At 41.4% G+C, this 20,931-nt stretch overlaps 1 protein-coding gene across 10 annotated transcripts in view; it reads right to left on the bottom strand.

Annotated features, from left to right (window-relative positions):
* Positions 1–20,931, bottom strand: part of MYO5A (myosin VA) — a 186,419-nt gene that overhangs the window by 133,260 nt on the left and 32,228 nt on the right. For all 10 annotated transcript variants that reach the window (XM_075897261.2, XM_089782019.1, XM_089782021.1 and 7 more), the window contains exon 2: positions 2,669–2,779. In XM_075897261.2, the coding sequence (XP_075753376.2) occupies positions 2,669–2,779 (111 nt within the window). The remainder of the gene's footprint in view (positions 1–2,668; positions 2,780–20,931) is intronic.

Raw genomic sequence — 20,931 nt, 5'->3', positions numbered from 1 at the left:
AAATAAAATTCTTCCCCTTGCTGCTAACAAAATAGATTTAACTAAAGCTATATTAATTTTAAAAATCCAATCTAGTTTTATATCATTTATGATATATATCATGTTCCTTTTGAGCAGAATGGACAAAAAAAGATGGTCAAACCGACTATAGCGAAGTAAACTACAGGTTGGACCTCCCTTATCCGGCACCCTGGGGACCTGACCACCCCGAATGAGGAAATTTGCTGGATTTGGGGCGGTCCCCTGCCACTGGCCTCCCAGGACACTCCTCCTCCCTGCAGCTGGCTCCACTCTGGCCTCATTGCACTGAGCTCCAGCCTGCAGGGCTTGGACTTGGGTTCCGGCTCACTAGTGCTCCCTGGGAACGGAGCTCCCCGGGAACGGAGCTCCCCAGCCTCCGTGGCCCTGCTTCTCCACCGCCTGACCGGGAATCCCCAGGGACGGGGCTTACTTTCTGCTGCACACAGGGGACGGGGCTTGCAGGCCCTGTTTCTGCTGCGCTCTGCCAGCGATCCCCAGGGAAAGGGCTTGCTGGATGCCCTGCTTTTGCCGCTGGCTGCTCCGCTGCTGTATTGCTCAGCAGGGACAGGGGCTAACCAGGGACAGGGGCTCACCAGTGCCGCTGCTGCCCCACTGGCTGGAGCTCCCGGGGAACAGAGCTCCCAGACGGTTCACACTCCTGAGCTCCAGGACTCTCTGGTCCTGCTGGACCACAGATGTTGCCAGATTAGAGAGTCATAGATTTTGGAGATGCAACCTGTATCTTGTTGTCGTTTAATAACACAATGTGAGAATCCTGGGACAGCAAAACTAAGAGGAATATTTAAATCAATTTTTTTTTAAATATGGAGCTATTCCCATATGCAAAGCAACACAAACTGTAACTCTAACATTAAGCATCCTGAAAATGACATTATCTTTTCCCAATGCAATTTGCGATGACTGGAAAATGCAACCCCATTCTGCAAGTGTGACATACAAGTGAGTAGCGCTTTCAGAAAGAAAATTTGGAAATTTCTGGGTCCTTCGGGGGCAGGCGGGTAGTTTTCATCTATATTGTTATATGGAAGTCTGGAAGGACTATATGACATTTGGAAAAAAACACTGAAAAACAGGTAGATACAATTCTACCTGTGTAATCTGTTATTTTTATTTAACTACTATAGGCATCTTCATGTAAGCAAGTTCTATATTGCTTAGTGGAGAGAGGGCAGACAAATTAAAATAAACAATTTCAGTAGATGATCAGTTTTTAGAAACAGATCTTACTCCTGATGTATTGGCCACTACATCTTACATGAAACATTCATCATCAATACATTTACATTTCTTTAACAAAAATAATCTGATGCTTCATATCAAGGTAAGTGTTTCCAGAGATCACCATTTCTATAAATAGAATATGTTTCTTCTCTTCTTGTGAAAATCTCCACAGCAGCTAACTGGGATATCAAATGTGACTATGACTTCAGTTACAGAATAAGCAGAAAAGAATGATACAATAAAACATGAGGGATGACTAGGAAAGGTGGATACGATGAGCTGTACAAATCCCACACTGAACAACAAGGGGTTAAGGAATTATTTTGGGGTCAGCCAGCCTCACCCTGCCACACCTGCAGCAAATGCTCCATTTGATGGAGGAATTAAAAGACAGGAAATGGGCTCATTTGGATGGCAGAGCTGAAGGAGAGCAGACCTGCACCCACAGCTCCAGCAGTGCAGAGCAGAGGAAAGTCTAAGACTGTCAGAGCTGCCCAAAAGGGCCTTCCCTGAGGGAAGGGAGGACCCACCCCAGAGACAAATAGGGACCTTCAATATTGGCAACCCCACTTACTTATTGTGGTCTGGATTTCCCCACCAGGGAAAAGCCTTGGACGAAGCAGACTTGGAGGTAGGAGGAGGAGCAGGGGAGGAAGGAACGTGAAGAGGCCCAGAGAGGACAGCCTTAAGCAGCTTTGGTTGCCAGATTACTGGTAGCCCAAAGGGCCCTGGGTCAGAGTTTGGTGGAGTGGGAGGGCTTAGGCTCCCCTCCCCACTGCCCCCTTGGAACTCAGTGGTAAAGCCATGACCCGACTCCTCACATCATGCTCTCCAATCAGACCGCAAGTGAGGATCGTTTTCAGTGTACAGGCAGTCCCCAGGTTACGTACAAGATAGGGACTGTAGGTTTGTTTTTAAGTTGAATTTGTATGTAAGTCGGAACTGGTACATATTATAGGGGAAACTCTAGCCAAACATTTCTCCAGAGCTCAGTTTTATTCTCCCACACCTCACTTCCCTCAGTCCTTTATTCTCAAGCTGAGGTGTCTGCTGAGAAAAGCCGCTCCGCGTCTCCCTGGTCTGCTGGGGGGGAGGGGGCGCTAGCTTCACGTCTCCCTGGTCTGCTGGGGGGAAGCAGCTAGTGCGGGGTTGCCTCACCCCGTTTGTAAGTAGGGATCCGATGTAAGTTGGATCCATGTAACCAGGGGACTGCCTGTATATAGGAAAATCAGGGGAGAATATAATTGCTGTCCTGTATAAGGGATAACTTTGAAAGACTATGAGCCCAAACAACTGCACATATGTCAGTAGGGCCTAATTTGAAAAGTTGACCTTTCATGCTACTATACAACGGCCTGCTGCGCATAGCAATGGTCACAGGCCTAATGACATCATGTAACCTTACCTTGCCCTCTTCAAGTCGAAGCTGGAGGACTTTATCTCCTTGTTTGTAATCTTTAAGAAGTTCTGCTGACTTCCAGACTTCCTCTGGATCAGGGATCCAAACCCTGGCATACTGCAATACAAAATCAACAAGCAACAGATCAGCAATTTCTCATAATTTATAGTCAACTTAAACACCACCAAAAGTTCTACTCCTATATACAGTAGATTTCTGATAATCCAGAACCTATGAGACTTAGGTGGTGCCAGATTATCAGATATGCCAGTCTATCAGGAGGTACTATAAGCAGGTTATATATATACTGTATACATTATATACTATATATAAAGTGTTCTTAACCCTTTTTATTGTACATATTGTATACAGTATACTGTAATGTTTTAGTTTTTTTAAGCCTTTTTTACCCTTTTTGCTCCGTTCAGCTGCTGCCGCTGTTACCTTGTGACTCTTTTTTGCCGAAGCTCACTCACTAGGCTCTTGCCATTTTTATGCCAGACTATCAGGAGTGCCGGACTATTGGATACCGGACTATTGGAGTTTTACTGTATTTGGACAGCATCTGAACATTCAAGTAATGGCTATCACCGTAAATTAAAAGGTTTCTCATGAATATAATAACTATTCTAATCTACTAAAACACACATACAAGCTGAATTTTATTTCCTATTCTCAAGGGATGTCAAAGCATTCATTTCCAATATAAAATAGCCTTGGCAAGATATAAGCTCAATTCTGAAACTGTAGGTAAAAAAACATGTTAACAACCAAGAATTTATTTTCTAATCGATTTAATTCAAACCAATTGATTTGAACAATTCTAAGATGTACTCTATGCAACAAGGAAGAAGACTAAAATATAGCAAAGTTTTACATTTCATAAAACACTTGTCTCTATTTCTGTGGTAAATTCTAGCTAACATGAGCTACAGCTTTAAAAGCTACTGCCCATTTTCCTTTGTGTTACTGCATTCGTCAGCTAATTTAAGAGAGGTTATCATCACAGTATGAAAGGAATGCTTCCAAAAATTGGTAAAAAGCAGTTTTCACACAGAAGAAAAATCTAGAATTACAATTAATGACTACATTGCTCTAAGCAAGAATGAATGGACTTTAATCTATGTTAATATTTTTCAGATTTCAAAAATACTAGATGTGTCCCAAACTTGACAGTTTACTTCCTCCTCCCACAGAAGGGATCAAAATCAGATGTGAACCACGCAATGACTACTCTCTTCAAGTGCGGATCAGAGAGGAGATAATTCTAACAATAGCATTTAATTAGTATAATTGATTCTCAAAGTTTATACTTAGCTTTGGATCATACAAGTTTCCCCATCAGGTCAGACCATTCCAGTTTCTTAGGTCTAATATTGCACAGCATGAAATGTTTCAGAAGCTCTCTCTCTCTCTCTCTCTCTCTCTCTCACACACACACACACACCCACCCACCCACTAATACACCTTGTTCAATGGTGTACTTGACAGAAAAAGCCTTCCTAGCAGGAGATTTGGTTACCCATATTTTTTTTCAAAGGCTTTAAAACTGTAATGCACCATTATGATTGTCTAAGTCTGGCCTCCTGCAGGACACAAAACAAATAATTTCACACCGTAATTTTTGCATCATGCCCATATATTGTGGTTGAGTTAGAGCTAATTTTTAAAATGACATCCAATCTAGATTTCCAAACTTCAGGGGCTGTAGAATCAGCCACATTCTTTCCTAAATTGTTCCAATGAGACAAAAATAGTCAGCATGATAAACAGCAATCTGATTTTTTGTTCCTTTTTTGATGCATGGTCTTGTATTAAAATGCATGTCATTTAATGGATCCTAGCTAATAAGCAACCCTGATCAGTCTACAGTACTGAACTTGCACTACAGGTTGAAGCTGTTTAGTCTGGCACCCTCTGGTCTGGCAACATCGGTGGTCCAGCATGATTTTAGTTCGGTGGATATCCACTTATCATGGGCATGGCCAAGTTTCCCGTAGTCCCATCAAGTTTGTTTACAGCCACCAGTCCTGGCTCTCAGTGTTCTGCACTGTTATTTAGCTCTAATTTACCCCTACATGTCTTCTAAAAACCCAGTAAGCAGTGGGAGTGTTGGTAATGCCGTTAGACAATATTGACCTCCCAGGGTTTGGCAAATTCTCTGGTTTGCATCTGTCAAGTCCCAAAGGTGGCAGGCTAGAGAGGTTCAAACTTATACAATCAATAAATACACTGATGTTTGTATTATCTACACATTTTCATCAGCAGTGACTACACCCTCCCCCCACCCAAACATTGATAAAGATATCAGAACTGGCCCTGATGGATCCAACTATCCCCCATCTACTGAATGATGATTTCCCATAATGATTTTTTAATTTTTTTTAAATTAATGGGGATTGCCTATCTCCTAGAACTGGAAGGGACAGTCATCAAGTCCAGTCCCCTGCCTTCACAGCAGGACCAAATACCATCTCAGACAAATTTTTGCCCCAAATCCCTAAATGGCCTCCCCAAGGATTGAACTCACAACCCTGGGTTTATCAGGCCAATGCTCAAACCACTGAGCTATCCCTCCCCCGATGATGATTATAAATTAATTGGAAATCAATTGTTAGCCAGTCCATTTAATGCATGTCACAATGATTTTGTATTCTGCTCTTTTTAAAATCAGAATGTCATGCAGGAATCAGTCAAATGCCGTACAGAAGGCTAACTATATTGTGTCAATACAATTATAGTTATCTTGTGCTGACCAGAAACCAGAATCCCCATTGTGCTGGAAATTCTAAAATTTACACACACACACACACACACACACACACACACTCTTATGACCAGACCAAATTTCCAAAATGTCCAGCAGAACATCATTTTGATATTCAAAAAAAAAAACTGAAACACGTCATTTAAATTTTCTTTTGGTCAAACTAAAGAGTTTTGTTCTTATCTAAAGGGCGAATTGATTTTTATTGACTCAACTTTTGAAATATTTCAATTTATAATAAAATGATGTGTCAAAAACAGGATGACTTTATTTTTATGCAAATATATTACATTATCTGTTTGGCCAGGGAGCTAGTGAGTCTGCCCATCTGGACATTTTGGTCCCGTCAAATCCACGTTTTCTCATGGAAAACTGTTCTGTTTGATTAAAAATAGTACCGGTTGAAAATTTTCAACCAAATATGTGACCTCATCCAAAAAGAATCCCTCATTTGAGGAGACCTATTTTCCATAAAATCAGGTTGCTTTTCATGTTGTCCAACTGTATTTTCTATTCTTCAAGTATTTAAATAGGCCGAAGTCTTGAAATATCTGCTGTTGTATCAGCTATTGTGAACATACATTATTCTAAACTGGAGATGAAAAATCTGAAGAAAACATCTCCGTGTGTTAACTTTGCTTACTGATTAACCCACTCCTGAAATAGCGGTGTCTGACTGATCAGAAAACTACCAAATATACAAAGACAAAAGATTTCTCTGGTAACTGGATTGTGACAACCAACTAGGTCATTTTTCTGTACTTGTTTCAAATTATTAAGCTATATATCAGCTCAATATTATAAATGTATTCACAGCCACAGTAACAACTGCACCTTTTAATGTACATAAGTACACCCTCACTTTAAGCAGAAATTAAGTGTCTGTCATTGTTACGTTTGACAATCTCATCCTAGGCGTTTCAGCACTTTGCTCCACCAGAGGCTATATGGGAAACTTGCCAGAACTGTGAAGGGTGCACACACACTTGGTGTAAAATAGAGCAGCTTTCACCTACTCGTTTGTAACTGGGAGGCATGATCTCTGAATCAATCCATAGTGCTGCATGCTAAGAAAAGTAGTTTCCACAGGCCACAGCTGTGTATTAAAAGTGATAGGCCTGGTTCATGATGGGCTCCCCTCGGCACTAGGCTGATGACGAGCCATTTTAAAGTTAGTCTAGTCAGCCCTTAACCTGCCAGTGCTATCCTCCTATTCTGTCCCATGGGTGGAATACAGCAGCTCACACAGGGCTCTTCCTGTGATCTGGTGAGAGGCAAACAGCCCTTGAATAAATATTTAATCTGGGAAAGGGAGTGGTTTACTAGAGACTTACATGCCCACATTACGAAGACACATGATGAAACTCTGAGTCAAAATAAGACTGATCTCCAAGCAGGCATATGCCAATTCTTTTTGTTCAAATTAAATAAAAATATGAAGCCCATTAATAATGCTTCTCTGGTACTTATCTACAGTAGGATCACGTTTTCTGCACTAAATACACATTCCATTTAGATAAAGGAGAAAAAAGTTGGGTTAATTTCCAAGAAAAAAGCCTGATCAGCAATAGGCTGAGACAATCCTGATGGTACATGGCACCCTAACAATCTTCTTTGATCTGCAGCCCAATGTGGCTTAACCTTGGTTAGAAGCGGAGGAATTTAACAGACATTTCCAGACTGCTAGGGTTTGATTTTAGAGATCTGTTGGAAACAGCATATGATTATAGGGAGGAGGGGGAAAATATTAGCTTATTTTAAACAGTGTTTTGACATTGTTAGGCAACATGCTAGCCAACAACACTGGCTCTCATGGTGGGCATGTGGGGAAGCTTTAGAAAAGTACCAGAAGATTTACCCAGCATTGCTTGGGTCCTTAATTCATTTTTGGTTTTTGGAAAATAAAATGAAAATGTACATGCTTCTTTTAAATCATTACTGAGGGGTTCAGTATGCAGGCTGCCCTAGGGCAGAAAGGACAACCCCAGCCCTCTCTAACAGCAGCAGGTTGAGGCCAGGCGAGAGGCGCCTCTCCATGGCCGCTGTAGCTCCAGCGGGCACAGCCAAGGAAGGGCATGTCCTTCGGCTGAGGTAGGTCCAGGTTCATCTGCCCCCTGTGTTCTTCAGCCTGAGTGAGGAATGCAGCAAACTGTGCACTTTCCCCTCACTCCCTGATGAAGGGGAACAGCCAGCAAAGTTCCCAAACGAACTGGGGTAGGGAGCTTCTGCCCCTCCCATCTTCCCTAAAGGGCGCCGAAGGTGAGGAGGTTCAGGGCTGGGTCAGTCCTGGGCGGCAGAACCAGCCACTTTCACCTTCCTGGTGATTCTGTCTCTCTTCTGTATGGTTTTATGACAAGCAATCCCACTCCAGGTACATCCCATTTTCCTGATGCAACCAAACCCTTACCTTGCTTTAAGTCATGATAAGAGGAAACTGTGTACTGAATATGGTGGTTCTAGCTTTTACCGTTTAGGAGGGGTGCCTGAACAAACAGACACGCTTTCAAATATATGGTGGATTAATAAAAATGTTTTTGGTTTGTTTTTCCAAGTTTGAAGATAGATGTTTTAGTGTTTGGTTTTAAACATATAATCATTTAAAAATGCATACATACAAATGAGACAGACTATATTGGGGAGAACAGTAGAGCCAACGTTCACTGAGGAAAGAAAGCATTTATAACATTACTTAGCAAGAAAAGTGCTACATGCCTACTGCACTCTAGGCTTCCTGAAGAAGAGAGTTTTCTGATGCAGGCAAGGTGGTGTATTAACTATGTTACAGTCTTAATTCCATGTTAATAAAAAGGCACGGAGTTCCCTGTAACAAGCTTCTGATGCTGACCGTCCACCTCCAAATATACAAATCTGAGCCAATATGAAATTGGCACCTTTAATCTGTTCAAAAGAAAACTGTATGTTTTCTACTTGACTAAATGGGGAAAGAGAAAGCAGAGCATAAATCACCATGGAAACTGGCTTGCCCATGCCAGTTGAATCATTCACATGAGATAAACTCCAGGGTATTGAAGTCTGGCTAAGAGAATAATTATGAAGCTTTCTAGTCTATGGGTTCATCATCAGTTTTATACTGAAAGCCTTGCCACAAAAAATACCTTAGTAAAAAAAAGCAGAAGCAGGGAGAAGGGAAAAATCCTGACATAAAAAGAGAAGCCTCTACTTAAAAATATCAAATAACTTTGTAACATTAGCAGCTTTGTCAAATTAGAAGAACTGTTTTGCTAACTGATCACCATAGCATTCTTTGTGGGAAACAGCACCATTTTATATTAAGTTCTCAGAATCATCCTGGGTTTTGAGAGAGTCCAATCCTACAGCAGACCACACAAAACTATCCCTGACCAAAATACAAGCTACAGAATCAGGACACCCTAGCACTCTCTCTGCCACTCAGTGTCTTAGTTTTGTCCCCTATCTTAATCATTCTTTTAAATATTCTAAGGTATAAAATGGACCAATGCATAACTGAGCTACAATAGCTTTGAGAAATATACTGATGGCTATACCATGTGATTTGCCTTCCAGTATTAATAAATAATGCCAAACAGTGTGCATGCCCTAATTTTCCAATGGAAACAACAGGCCCTGTAGAAAATGTACTGACTAATACTTAGCACTTTTTATATCTTCAAAGCCATTCACAGACACTACAAGGATTTTTTCAGAGTTTGAAAAAGATACAGTCTTATAAGTGAAATGATGAAATTACCTTTTTATAATTAATAGTATATTTGGTGGAAAGAGTACTACTGCCATCATCCCTGTGAACAGGGAATTTTTCTTATTTCCACTGAAAATGTGTTCCCCCTCTACTATTATTTCACAAGGTCTGAACTCTAATTCAACAGGGAAGTAAGTTTCATGCAGACAATCAGCAATAGGTGTAGATGTGTCACTATCCAGATCCTCAGGCTCAGAAAGCTAGGGATATGCAAAATTTTGTAGCACTGTACAGTCAGTGGTAAAGGCTTGATTAATGCAAGACTAGCTGATAATAAAGCTTTAGAATCATTGTTGTATTCTCTTTCCCTCAGGGTATCAGCAGTATTGAGGTTAGAGTAATGGAAACCACTGATAAGTTCATATCTGTGCCAAGGCAACAACTTGTTAAAAGGCAAGAGTGGAAAAACAGGAAGATTTCCAAGATGTCCTAGTAATGGAAAGAGGCCAAGGAAGTCATATGAAATACATCATTATTAAAATAGGTTTTGGAGTTTAAAGCAGGTCAGGGGAAAAGATAAAGATGAAGTAAATTGGTCTGCAAACACATTGTCCCAACATTTCAGGGTGGATCTGCTACATTAGAATGGACAAGAAGCAATGGGCTTAACCTGCAGCAAGGGAGGTTTAGTTTGGACATTAGGAAAAACATCCTGTCAGGGCTGTTAAACACTGGAATAAGTTGCCTAGGGAGGTTGTAGAATCTCCATCTCTGGAGATATTTAAGAGCAGGTGTGACAGACATCTATCAGGGATGGTCTAGAAGATGCTACTAGGTCCTGCCATGAGGGCAGGGGACTGGACTCAATGACCTCTTGAGGTCCCTTCCAGTTCTAGTGTTCTATGAAGTCTCTAGTAAGGTAACAATACTTGAAAGTTTAAATATGCACAACACACAGTACCCAGCATACTATTAATTATTACTAATTCCTTCTTATTGGTGTCACCAACAACATGGCAGATACTATATGGACACAAACAGAACACATGGTCCCTGTCCTACAATGCTTCACACTGTTCTTCAGCCAAAACTGCTGCTGGAAAGAAGCAAACTTTATTCATGTATCTGTGTATGAGGAATCACCTGGATACAATTTTCTGTAATGATTCCAAAGAAAGATCAGAAAACACCAGAAAGGGAAGTACCAAAAGTAGAGATGTTAAAAAGAGAATTTTTTTGTAAACACGGAAGAGAGGCGCGACTCTGCGGGAAATGATGTTCACGGGGAGCCAGCTGTCCCTCCATCCCTCTTCTGTATCAGAGGCAGCGGTGTGGGTGGGTGCTCCCCCAGTAGTCAGTGTTTTGTGGGGAAACTGATTAAAAGCCAGCTCCCCATAGGCACCACTCCAGCCTACTCTCCCCCACCCTGCAGGGGATGGGGAGAGGAGGAGGAAGGCCTGCTTGTAACCATGAAGGTTAACCAATGAGCCTAGTCTTTCACACTACCACATTACTACTCCTTAGTCTTTCTGAAACATTAACATTAATAAAAGCTTAAACATGAATTTCTAAGCCACTAGGGGAAAACACTGGAATGGAAAACTACAAGAGCATAACAGCACAAGTTTAACTATACTGTCATCTTTCACTAACTCCTTAGCATTGGGATGACTTCCCAAGGATACCTAGTTAATACTTTGTAGTCCTCTTAAAGTATGTTGTAGACAACAGTAATTTTGCGGATTCTAATGGACCACTGGCAAACACACACACAGAAAGATGAAATTACAAAAATTACCTAGACAACTTGTTCCAATGATACATTTGTTGCATAGTTTAAACAGGGTCATTATCCAAAACACACGCAGCCTATGGTAAGTGTCCGAGTCAGAACTACAACAATGGCTGCCCGTCGCAGGGAGCCATAGCCTGTAATACCTCTAAGGCTGGTATAGGGGGCTCTGTCTGTGAGGTGGAGTGTTTTCCATATAAGGGCGTGTTAATTAATCTTCCCCTGCTCGCTCCACCCATTGCAGTGAAAGATCAGCCAATGGGCTGACTTGTGCTCAGGCCTGCTACTCCACCCACTGCAGCAAAAACTAACCTATGGGGTGATAAGTTCACAGGCAATAAAACAGGCAGGCAGCCCCTCTCTCATTGGGGATTCGCATGGAGTGAACGCCTGGCCTGATCACCCAGACGCCTTGCACCCTCCGCTCTCGAGTCTTAATGAGCGTACTCCGAGTTGGTCGACCCAAGTGGAGACAGTTTATGAGCATGCGACCGGGACTTGTGTTCCTGCTGTCTCCAGAACTGGTATAACCCCCCCCCCCCCCCGCCATCATCCCTATCCTAATTGATTTTTTAGTTGTCCTTATTGCTTGTCAAGTGACAATGGCTAAAAAGTTACTAAGTTAGTTTATTAATAGTTGTAGTTTAGGTTTTTTACTGTTTCCTTGTATAAAGTTGTGTAAATAATCAGCCCTATGGACAATACCAGTGTTAATTCAACTGTTCCTAACCCCTGGGCAGTTATTGGGAATTATTATGATTTAGAAAAGCCTCAGGGAATTGTTTTGTGTTGTCTGGCAATCTGTTTAATTTTTGTTCTGATGATTGTCTGGCATCATCAAAATAAAATCAGTTTGTGCTTTTTGAAACCCCCACTTGTGGTCTCATCCTTTCCGGCATCCCTTCGAACCTCGTGTATTACGGGGACTGACAGTAAGAACATCTAAAACCATTCAAATCAGATATCTTAGGTAGAGCCCTGATAACCCAAATGGTTGGAAGCATTTCTTTGGGCACAGTACCCACCATTCATCGGTACATATCTGACGGTGAATTTTTCAGCAGCAGTTTTATTATGAATTATTGAAAGCCAAAATAAGCAAAGTAAGCTATCATGAGATAAGGGTCCTCTCATGCTAAAAGATAAGAAACAAAGGTTAGAAATAAAATTATAGGTTTTCAGAATGGAGTGAGGTTAACTAGTGGTGTCCCCCAGGGGTTTGTACTGGGATCAATCCTATTCAACATATTCATAAATGGGTGGAGAATGAGATGGCAAAATTTACAGATGATACTAAATTGCTCAAGATAAGAACAAAACAGACTGTGAAAAGCTTCAAAAGGATCTCACAAAACTAAATGACTGGGTAACAAAATGCAGTGAATTTTAATGTTGATAAAGGCAAAGAAAACATAATGCCAACTATACATATAAAATGATGGGGATTAAATTAGCTGTCACCACTCAAGAGAGTGATCTTAAAACTACTAGATGTGGCTAGTGGATAGTTCTCTGAAAACATCCACTCAATGTGCAGCAGCAGTAAAAAAAAGCGAAGAGAATATTAGGAATTATTAAAAAGGGGATAAAGAATAAGACAGAGAATATTGTATTGCTGCGTAATATAAATCCATGGTATGCCCACATCTTGAATACTGTGTGTAGACATGGTTGCCTCATCTCAAAAACAGTATCTTAGCATTTGAAAAAGTTCAGAAAAGGGCAACAAAAATTATTAGGGGTTTAGAACAGCTACCATACGAGGAGAGATCAATGAGAATGGGAATTTTAATCTTAGAAAATAGATTAATGGTGGGAAGATATGATAGGTCATGACTGGTGAGGAGAAAGTAAATAAGGAAAAGTTATTTATTTGTTTCCATAACAAGAATTAGGGATCCTCAAATGAAATTAATAGGTAGCAGGTTTAAAACAAACAAAAGGAAGTATTCCTTCAAACAATCCACAATCCACCTGTGGAACTCCTTGCCAGAGGATGTTGTGAAGACCAGGACTTCAACAGGTTTCAAAAAAGAGCTAGATAAATTCATGGAGGATAGGTTCATCAATAACTATTAGCCAGGATGGGCAAGACTGGTGTCCCTAGCCTCTGTTGGTCAGAAGCTGGGAATGGGCAACAGAGGATAGTGGCCAATGTCAGAGGCTCCAGAAGAAATGAATAGAACAGGTAATCACCAAGTGATCTATTAGAAGACAAGATACTGGGTTAAATGGACCTTTGGTCTGACTCAGTATGGCCCTTCTTATGTTCTAATATAATAAAAATGTACAGGCATATCAGTAAAATAAGTGTAGTTCATCTCCCAGGAGACCTCTAATTCTGAGAGGTGTTCTATGGAATTTGTTATACTCAGCTAGATTTGTGGTGAAAAGAGTTGGGTGTAAGGGATCAAGTTTGAAAAGCGCATCCTGTGCTGGGTTCTTAAAGTGTGAATGTACTTTAGATGGCTGTTAGAAAGCAGTTTGACTTGAGTTTCTGATCATTCAAAAGTTGTAACTAAGGCCTGGTCTACCCTACATGGTTAGGTCAATCTAAGGCCTTGTGTCATCCTAGCTCTGGAAGCATCTTTGCTTAAATTTGGCTCCTGCCAACGTAAGTTCATTATGCCAAATTAGTAACACCTCCTCCCTTAGAAGAATCTACACTACGTTGCTTACATTGACTGTTACTGGATTTCAGGAGCCATCCAACTATGTCCCATATTTGACACAACCATTCCTGGTGTGAACAAACAAAGACGCAAATGTGCACACAGACAAGCAATTTAATAACTGCAGTGGCTGTAACTTGACATGAGTCAGGTTGACAGGTCACGTCTACACTACCATATTAAGTCTGAACTCCAGGGGCAAACGGACAGCTGACACAAAGCAGAATAAGAAACCATTCACAGAATAAGTGCAACAATTCTTATGAATGAGTTAGCTTTCATTTTGATGGAGCACTGAAGAACTACAAAGTATGACTGAATATCAGGAAATGGAATCATTTGCTAGGCTTGATTAAATCCCTGGACTATTCTTCAGGGTCAGTCAAATCATGCAAAGAAATGGCCTGGCCTGGAATCATATAGAACTAAATTTTCCAATAGTTTACATGATCTCTTCAAGAAGTACAGCTATTTCCATTGTGTTGTTAAAAGGCGGTAACTAATAGTGACAATAATATCTAAATAGTGACTCAAAAGAGGTAGATGGAGGTAGAACAATGAACACAGAGAGACTTCAGTCTAGAGCTTCACCGTTTCCATCTAAAGATAAAAAATCTCTCAGAAACTGCACAACTGGAATTTTGTGTCATTAAAAACTACTGCAGGATTCTCTCTCTTATCCACTTTCTCATACCTCATGATCTTATCTGAGGTCACATGGAATCAGCAGACTACAATAATTATCAATCCACTCAGATCATATGATTCACAAAGCATCAATCTTCAGCCACTAACTACTTGAGGTATTTGGCATTGCTAACAGATAAAAATTAGAAATATAAACCAGACATCATAAATATAAACCGTATTTCAGTATCAGAGGTTAAAAGTTTGTTTCTTCTGTGGTACACACAGTATTACTGCAGAAGGAAACACAGCCTATTTCATTCTTGTGTTGGCCAGCTCAACGCCTTCTTTTGGTGTGGGGTAAAAGAAAAGTAGACAACTCCCCTGCTACTATGATCAACATTTTACTCTCCCCATCCAACATACCTTTCAAAATCCAAGAGTCCTATACATACCAATCACAATATGTGGTATAATGCACCTAGCACACTAAATGCCCCAACTGCTATGTGGGTGAAACCAAATGACTACACTCTTTAATAAACTCAGAGGAAAATGACAAAAACACACTGTATCAAACAGGTGAAGACTGTCTACAAAACAATCACTCCACAGTAGGGATCTGAATAGTAAACCGGTTGACAGATAAGCATCACCCTTATCTGTTATGGTTAAACAGTGGGCTGGAGCACCCACCCCCCACCTACCCCCATCAGCAGGCCTGGCCTGGCATGCCACAGGCAAAGGCATTCCACCCCAGCCACAGTAGTCCCTACCCACAGTACGCCCGGTCTGGCTGAAGCAGGCCCTGCTCATGGCTGGAAATGGGGGGCAGTTTCAGCACATCTGCCTGGAATGGCCCCCCCACCACCACCTGTCCCTATTTAATCGGTTAACCAGTTAAATATAACATTTAACCGATTAACTGATTAACCAAGATTTTAAATCCCTACTCCATAGCGGACCTTAATCTTCATCCTCCCAGGAAATTTGTACAATGCCTTCAAAAGATGAGCTTGGAAGGTTAAATTAATAGTCTGTCTAGACATTAAAAATCATAGTGTTAATAAAGACATTTGATTTGAGACTTATTACAACAATCCGTAACCCACTAACCCCCTTTTCATCCTATAACACCACAGATCTTAATATTCTCAGAGTAGCAGCCGTATTGGTCTATAATTTTAAAAACAAGTAGTCCTGTGGCACCTTGGAGATTAACAAAAATATATATTGTATCACAAGCTTTCGTGAGCAAAATCTGACTCAAGATCATCTGAAGAAGTGGGTTTTACCTTTGAAAGCTCATGATACTATATTGTTTTTTGTTAGTCTCTAAGGTGCCACAGGACTACTCTTTTTTTTGGGGGGGGGGGACAGATCTTAATATGCCACGTCACTTTGAATTGTCTCTCAGCATATGAAAGAGATAAGGTAGCTTTTAATGGACCAATCTCCGTTGGTGAATTAAACAAACTTTCTACCAACACGGACCTCTTCTTCAAACAATGCAAACATAGACTCCTATATCTTACAATGTGTGTCAACTGTTCATGCCAAACAATCTAGTCCACCTTGTATTTAGCTATAACATTTCTTAGACATGAAGAAACTTGAGAGCTTGTTTTTTTCACCAACAGACACTGGTCCCATAAAAAAAATATTACCTCACACACCTTGTCACTCTACAGTCTTAAAGTCATCTGTGAACACTGATGTACAGGGATCAGTGTTATCATGCTTGGCAAGACCATTGTTAACAATGTGATGTTGGATTGAATTGCTGCTGCAGTCATTTATGTTTATTAGTTTAGCTGTCACCAGTTATTTAGCAAACTCAAGTCCAGCTCCTATTGACTCTCAAGTCCAAGCCATGTGATGTCTATGAATGGGGCCAAATTATCTGATATCTTAACTTGTTAAACTTTGAAGAACGTGGCAAAGAAGGCATTAGCACACACCTAGGAGAATATTAATTTTGGCCTGAATTTGGTAGCTGGATCTTCTGCAAGTAAAATGGGGTTAGTGAGAGAGAGGTGATCTGGTTTTATGGACAGGCACCCACCTCTCACAAGCACCCCTTGGCCAAGGGCATGGGTCTGCACTCATGATCCCTAACTGAACAGGTATTAAGTGACTCAACCCACTGGCCAAGTTATATTCAGTCTGTATGTGAAAATGAACACATCCCTTCTAGGGTATACAGTTCAACAGGGGCCTATGCCAATAAACCTTGGTTGGTCTCTCCCTTCCTGCAAACCTCCCTCAGCTCAGGTCCTTGATTAGTCCCAAAGTGGATTATCTCAGTCCCTCTCACCCGGTGTTGGCCTGCAGCCCTCCCAGGCTCAGGTCCTTACACAATCCTATATGGGTCTATCCCACTACCCTCCTCCATTGTTCTCTGTTTTCCTGCAGCACCCTCCCTGGGCTCAGCCCTGTTCAGTCCTGCAGTCCCTCTGGGCTAGTCTTCAAAGAGTCCCTCAACTCTGGTATGGGGTCATGCCCCCAGGGCTTCCTCCCTAGAGTCTCTTCTCAACGTGAATGAGAGCTATTGAAAGTAGTGGAAGATTTTCAGAAAACACGGGAGATTAATTTAGACACGGTAAAAATAAAACAAGTCCAGCACATGTCTGTAGGAAAGCAGGACTCTGATAAGAAAGCAAACTAGGCAAGAGGATTGTTCAAATAAAGAAATTATATGAATTCACTCAAATTATTCTCATTACACATCATATATACATTATTTTTAAAAATTAATCTGATTTTAAATATCAGCACTTAAATTGTACTAGATACAATATATGAAAACAAGACAGGTTTTTTTTTATCCCCCTCCAATTTTTTTTTAAAGAAAGTGTGAGTATCCCCTATTATAGGCATGCAGCACTTGTAAAGATCTATGGGAGGGCCCAGATTTCTCTCAAGAATGCTCCCAAGTACAATTCTCAAGGGATGGAATGCATGGGAACACCCACACTGCCTTTGTGGCAGTCCTGGATGTGGCAACCATACTTCTGTCTGTGACAGAGTTCGATCACAGAAGACCCTGTGAGGATGTTTCCTGGGGTACTGACAAAACCACTGAAACTCGCCTTCTTGCTCTGGAGCTTCTCACTATACTGTCCTGATGAGCCAGCTCCCTGGTCTCCCCTAGCCAAAGCACAGAGCTGAGATCCCCCACCTTCACCCCTCCTCCCCCCTGGAGGAGCAACACAGACACTGAATCTTTTCAGGTCCAAGGAAAATGCAGTTTTGGGATCAGCTTCCTGGGATAACACTCCCCAAATATGATCAGAAACCCAAATGAATTATTTAGGTAAGCCCCCTTTAACAATGAAAGGAGAATGTGCACACTGATTGCTCCCCCAGGTAACAATTATCAATTATTTACACTAGGCTTGATAATAAATAAAAGTGATTTTATTAAATACAAGCAGTAGGATTTAAGTGGTTGTAAGTGAGAACAGGCAGAGTGAAGTGGATTACAGTTTTAAAATAACAGAAAACGCTTAACTAATTCTACATTAAAATCTCAGTACAAACTTATTACAACTCACCCTAAAACTCCTCGTCACCCTAAAACTGTTCTTGTTTCAGCTAAGCCTTCAAAACCAAGGAAGTCCCCTTCTCTCTGAGGTCTTTAGTTATCCTCCTGGGTGTGCCACACCAGCTAAAGACAAAGAAACTCCTAGCTTCCTATTGTTTTATAGATACCACCTTTCCATGGACAATTACTTGGTCTGCCCTACCAGTTGGGGTAGACGCATGACTTCCTAAAATGAACCACTGCTAAGATTTAAAGGACAAAAGAGGGTGTTTACATGTGACTGTCCAGACATTGAGGCATCCCAGCATTGGAAATGTCCTTGATGGCTTTCATTTGCGCATTTAAAACCATAAACCATTCCATGCTCCATATATCTAACTTTACCCACAAGAATGATGCATACACCAGATCTACAGACCCAGCGGATTAAGACATTAAGACTGATAGGTTATATGAGGCAATTTGTGTTATTCATATTTGTGTCCATGCATCCATTTTATAAAGTGGGGGAGGGCGAGGAGGGAGTCCATCACACTGTCCTCAACAAAGAATATGTTAAAATGATATGGCAAAGGTATGTTTGCCTCGGTGTCAGAGCAGAGTGAACGGGGAAACATTTTTTTAAATCACAGTATGATATTTAGTGGTATTCCCTTGAACACTATGGGTTCATTAAAACTGAAAGGCTTAAATTTTCTATGGAAAAAGAAACATTCAAAATATTGACAGCTCCCTTCATCCTAACATGAAAAAAGACGGGGAAAAAATCTCAGCAAGTACTCTTTTATCTTCCTCTTCTAAACTTAAAGGCAAGGGAGGAGTGAGTGTTGCTGAGTAACTGACACAGGGAATATGCTTTCAGCTCTGATGATATGCTGTGCCAAAGACAAGGGTAAGGAATGTGACCAGCAAAAACAAAAATCCAATTGGTTTCTTTCTTTTTGATTGTCTTGCAAAACAGTGATGCTCTTCGCTACAAGTTGTAACAAAAAACTTGTTAAATTGCCCTGAGATTTTGCTAACATTCCAGTCTGGTTGCTACATATTCTTTGGCTACCTTCTTTTTATCCTAACCTTTGCTAGTAACTTTGACATTTAATAAAGGCCTATTAATGTAATGAAGTGAAGCCTTTTTCTCTAAATGGTAACCAACAGCAGCCACTTTTTAAATAAAAAAGAAATGTCTCCTTGAGACTCCATCTGCATGTTCTGGGACTAGCTAAATTTTAGCACTGTGATACCTTGATGTGCACAGTCACAGAACACTGCCCTCCCCTCCCCCAGATGATTGACAAGGTCTCCTTATAACATGGAGGGTGAATCTAAGGCCGGGGGGGCCAGATGCGGCTTGTGGTTTGCCTGGATCTGGTCCCCCAGCTTCAGGACTCCTGCTCCTCCCCCCGCTTCTCCCTATGGGGCTAGAGCCCACAAAAATCTACAAGCTTAGACTTGCCTAGGCTCTGATGTGTGAGGAGAATGTGGGGAGTGTCTTTCTCCTTCTCAGTCGGGGGCTATGTCAGTGAGGGTTTGTGCCTGGATCTGGCCTCCAAGGCTCAGAGCTTCTCCACCCCCAGCAAGGGGGGGCCCACACTGGTGCTCCAGGCCCCCCCCCCCCCCAGCCCCTGCTGCCCCACCATGGGGCTGAAGCACACAAAATCTACTAGCATGGGTCCCCCAGGCACTGGTGTGTGAAGAAAATGTGGGGAGTGTTTTTCTCCTTCTCAGTTAGGGACCATGTCAGTGTGGGTTTGTTTGTTGTTTTTTCTCTCAAGGTTCAGAATGACAAGACATGGAACCTGTATAACACTTGCCAAACACTTCAAAGCCTGGGAACTTGAATTCATAACTGTATTAGACACTTACAATCACAGAATGAACAGAAACGCTGGATTAATGGTGTTTAACAACAATCTAACAACCCCTACCACACCTTCCTCACCCTTTCCTTCTTGTGACAGGAGGGGTATTGTTGAGACACTTCACCTTGAAATACATCTCACTTACTTTCAGATTGCTAAGCAACCAGTTCAAATCTTGTTTGTGTCAGTTACATTTGCCTAGTTTTCCAGACCTGAAGAAGAGTTCCAGGTAAGTTTGAAATCCTGTTTTGCTCACCAACAGAAGTTGGTCCAATAATAGCTATTACCTCCCCCACCTTGTCTCTCCATTAGGGATGTTAAATAACCTTTAATTAGCTAATCAGTCAATGGAATTTCCATCTACTACTCGATTCGTCGATAAGGAGGGGGCGCTCGCTACCCCAACTGTGGCTCTGCAGTTTAAATGTAGCAGGAGTTGGGTGTGCAGACAGCCCAGCTACTACTACATTTAAACTGCAGAGAAGCAGCAGGGTTAGCTCCTGGGGGCGGCGCAAGCTGAGGCGTGCCAGCTCAAGAACCGCTGTGCCTCTGCCTTTCAACTGTAGTAAAAGCCATCTGGCTCTTACTACATTTAAAAGGCAGAGTTGCATCGGGGACCCAGCATGAGCCGGGACTGTTTCAGTCCTGGTTCATGCTGGGTCCCCAACTGCTGTGCCTGTTTTTTATATATAGTAAGAGCCTCTGCTTTTAAAATGCAGTAAGAACTGCAGAGACAGTGCTGGGGGAACTGGCTTTTAAGCCAGCTCTCCCCACCCCCACTGCCTCTAATACAGCAACAGGAGGAGAGAGGAAGCGAGTAGTTGAGTACTGACTACCTGATAAGCCTAAGTTTACTCAATAGTTGCTTACATCCCTACTCTCCATATATCAGTAGCATCTTGCATATCTTTTGAAAAGTGTGTGACCTGAACTATTTGCAAAACATCACACAAAGATTATACTCCATACACAAAGTATCATTAATAAGTCATGTAATGAAATCAGACAGAGAGGCCATGAAATTAACAAATACACAAAGGCCATAATACAGGAAGCAATTTATGTCTATTTTTAACATCAAATTCACTGTAAAGTGGAACTTTCAGAACAAACAAACATAACAGTTGTAATCAGAAAGTTGAGGGTTCCACATATTTATGCTAAAGTCTAAAATTAAGATTGCAGGGTGGAGACTCTTCAAATTAAAAAAAATTCTGCTCGTGTTGCAGGTTGGCCAACTCTTAGCTTATACCTAGATTTCTCATCTTAAGAGAAAAGGGACACCTTTGAGAGGGGGAGAAAATGAAGAAAACATTTTTTCTA

The sequence above is a fragment of the Pelodiscus sinensis genome, chromosome 14 (assembly GCF_052426305.1).
Source record: "Pelodiscus sinensis isolate ZL-2025 chromosome 14, ASM5242630v1, whole genome shotgun sequence".
Classification (NCBI taxonomy): Eukaryota; Metazoa; Chordata; order Testudines; family Trionychidae; genus Pelodiscus; species Pelodiscus sinensis.
Note: the sequence above shows the minus strand (reverse complement) of the source record. Positions and strands in the feature narration are given on the sequence as shown.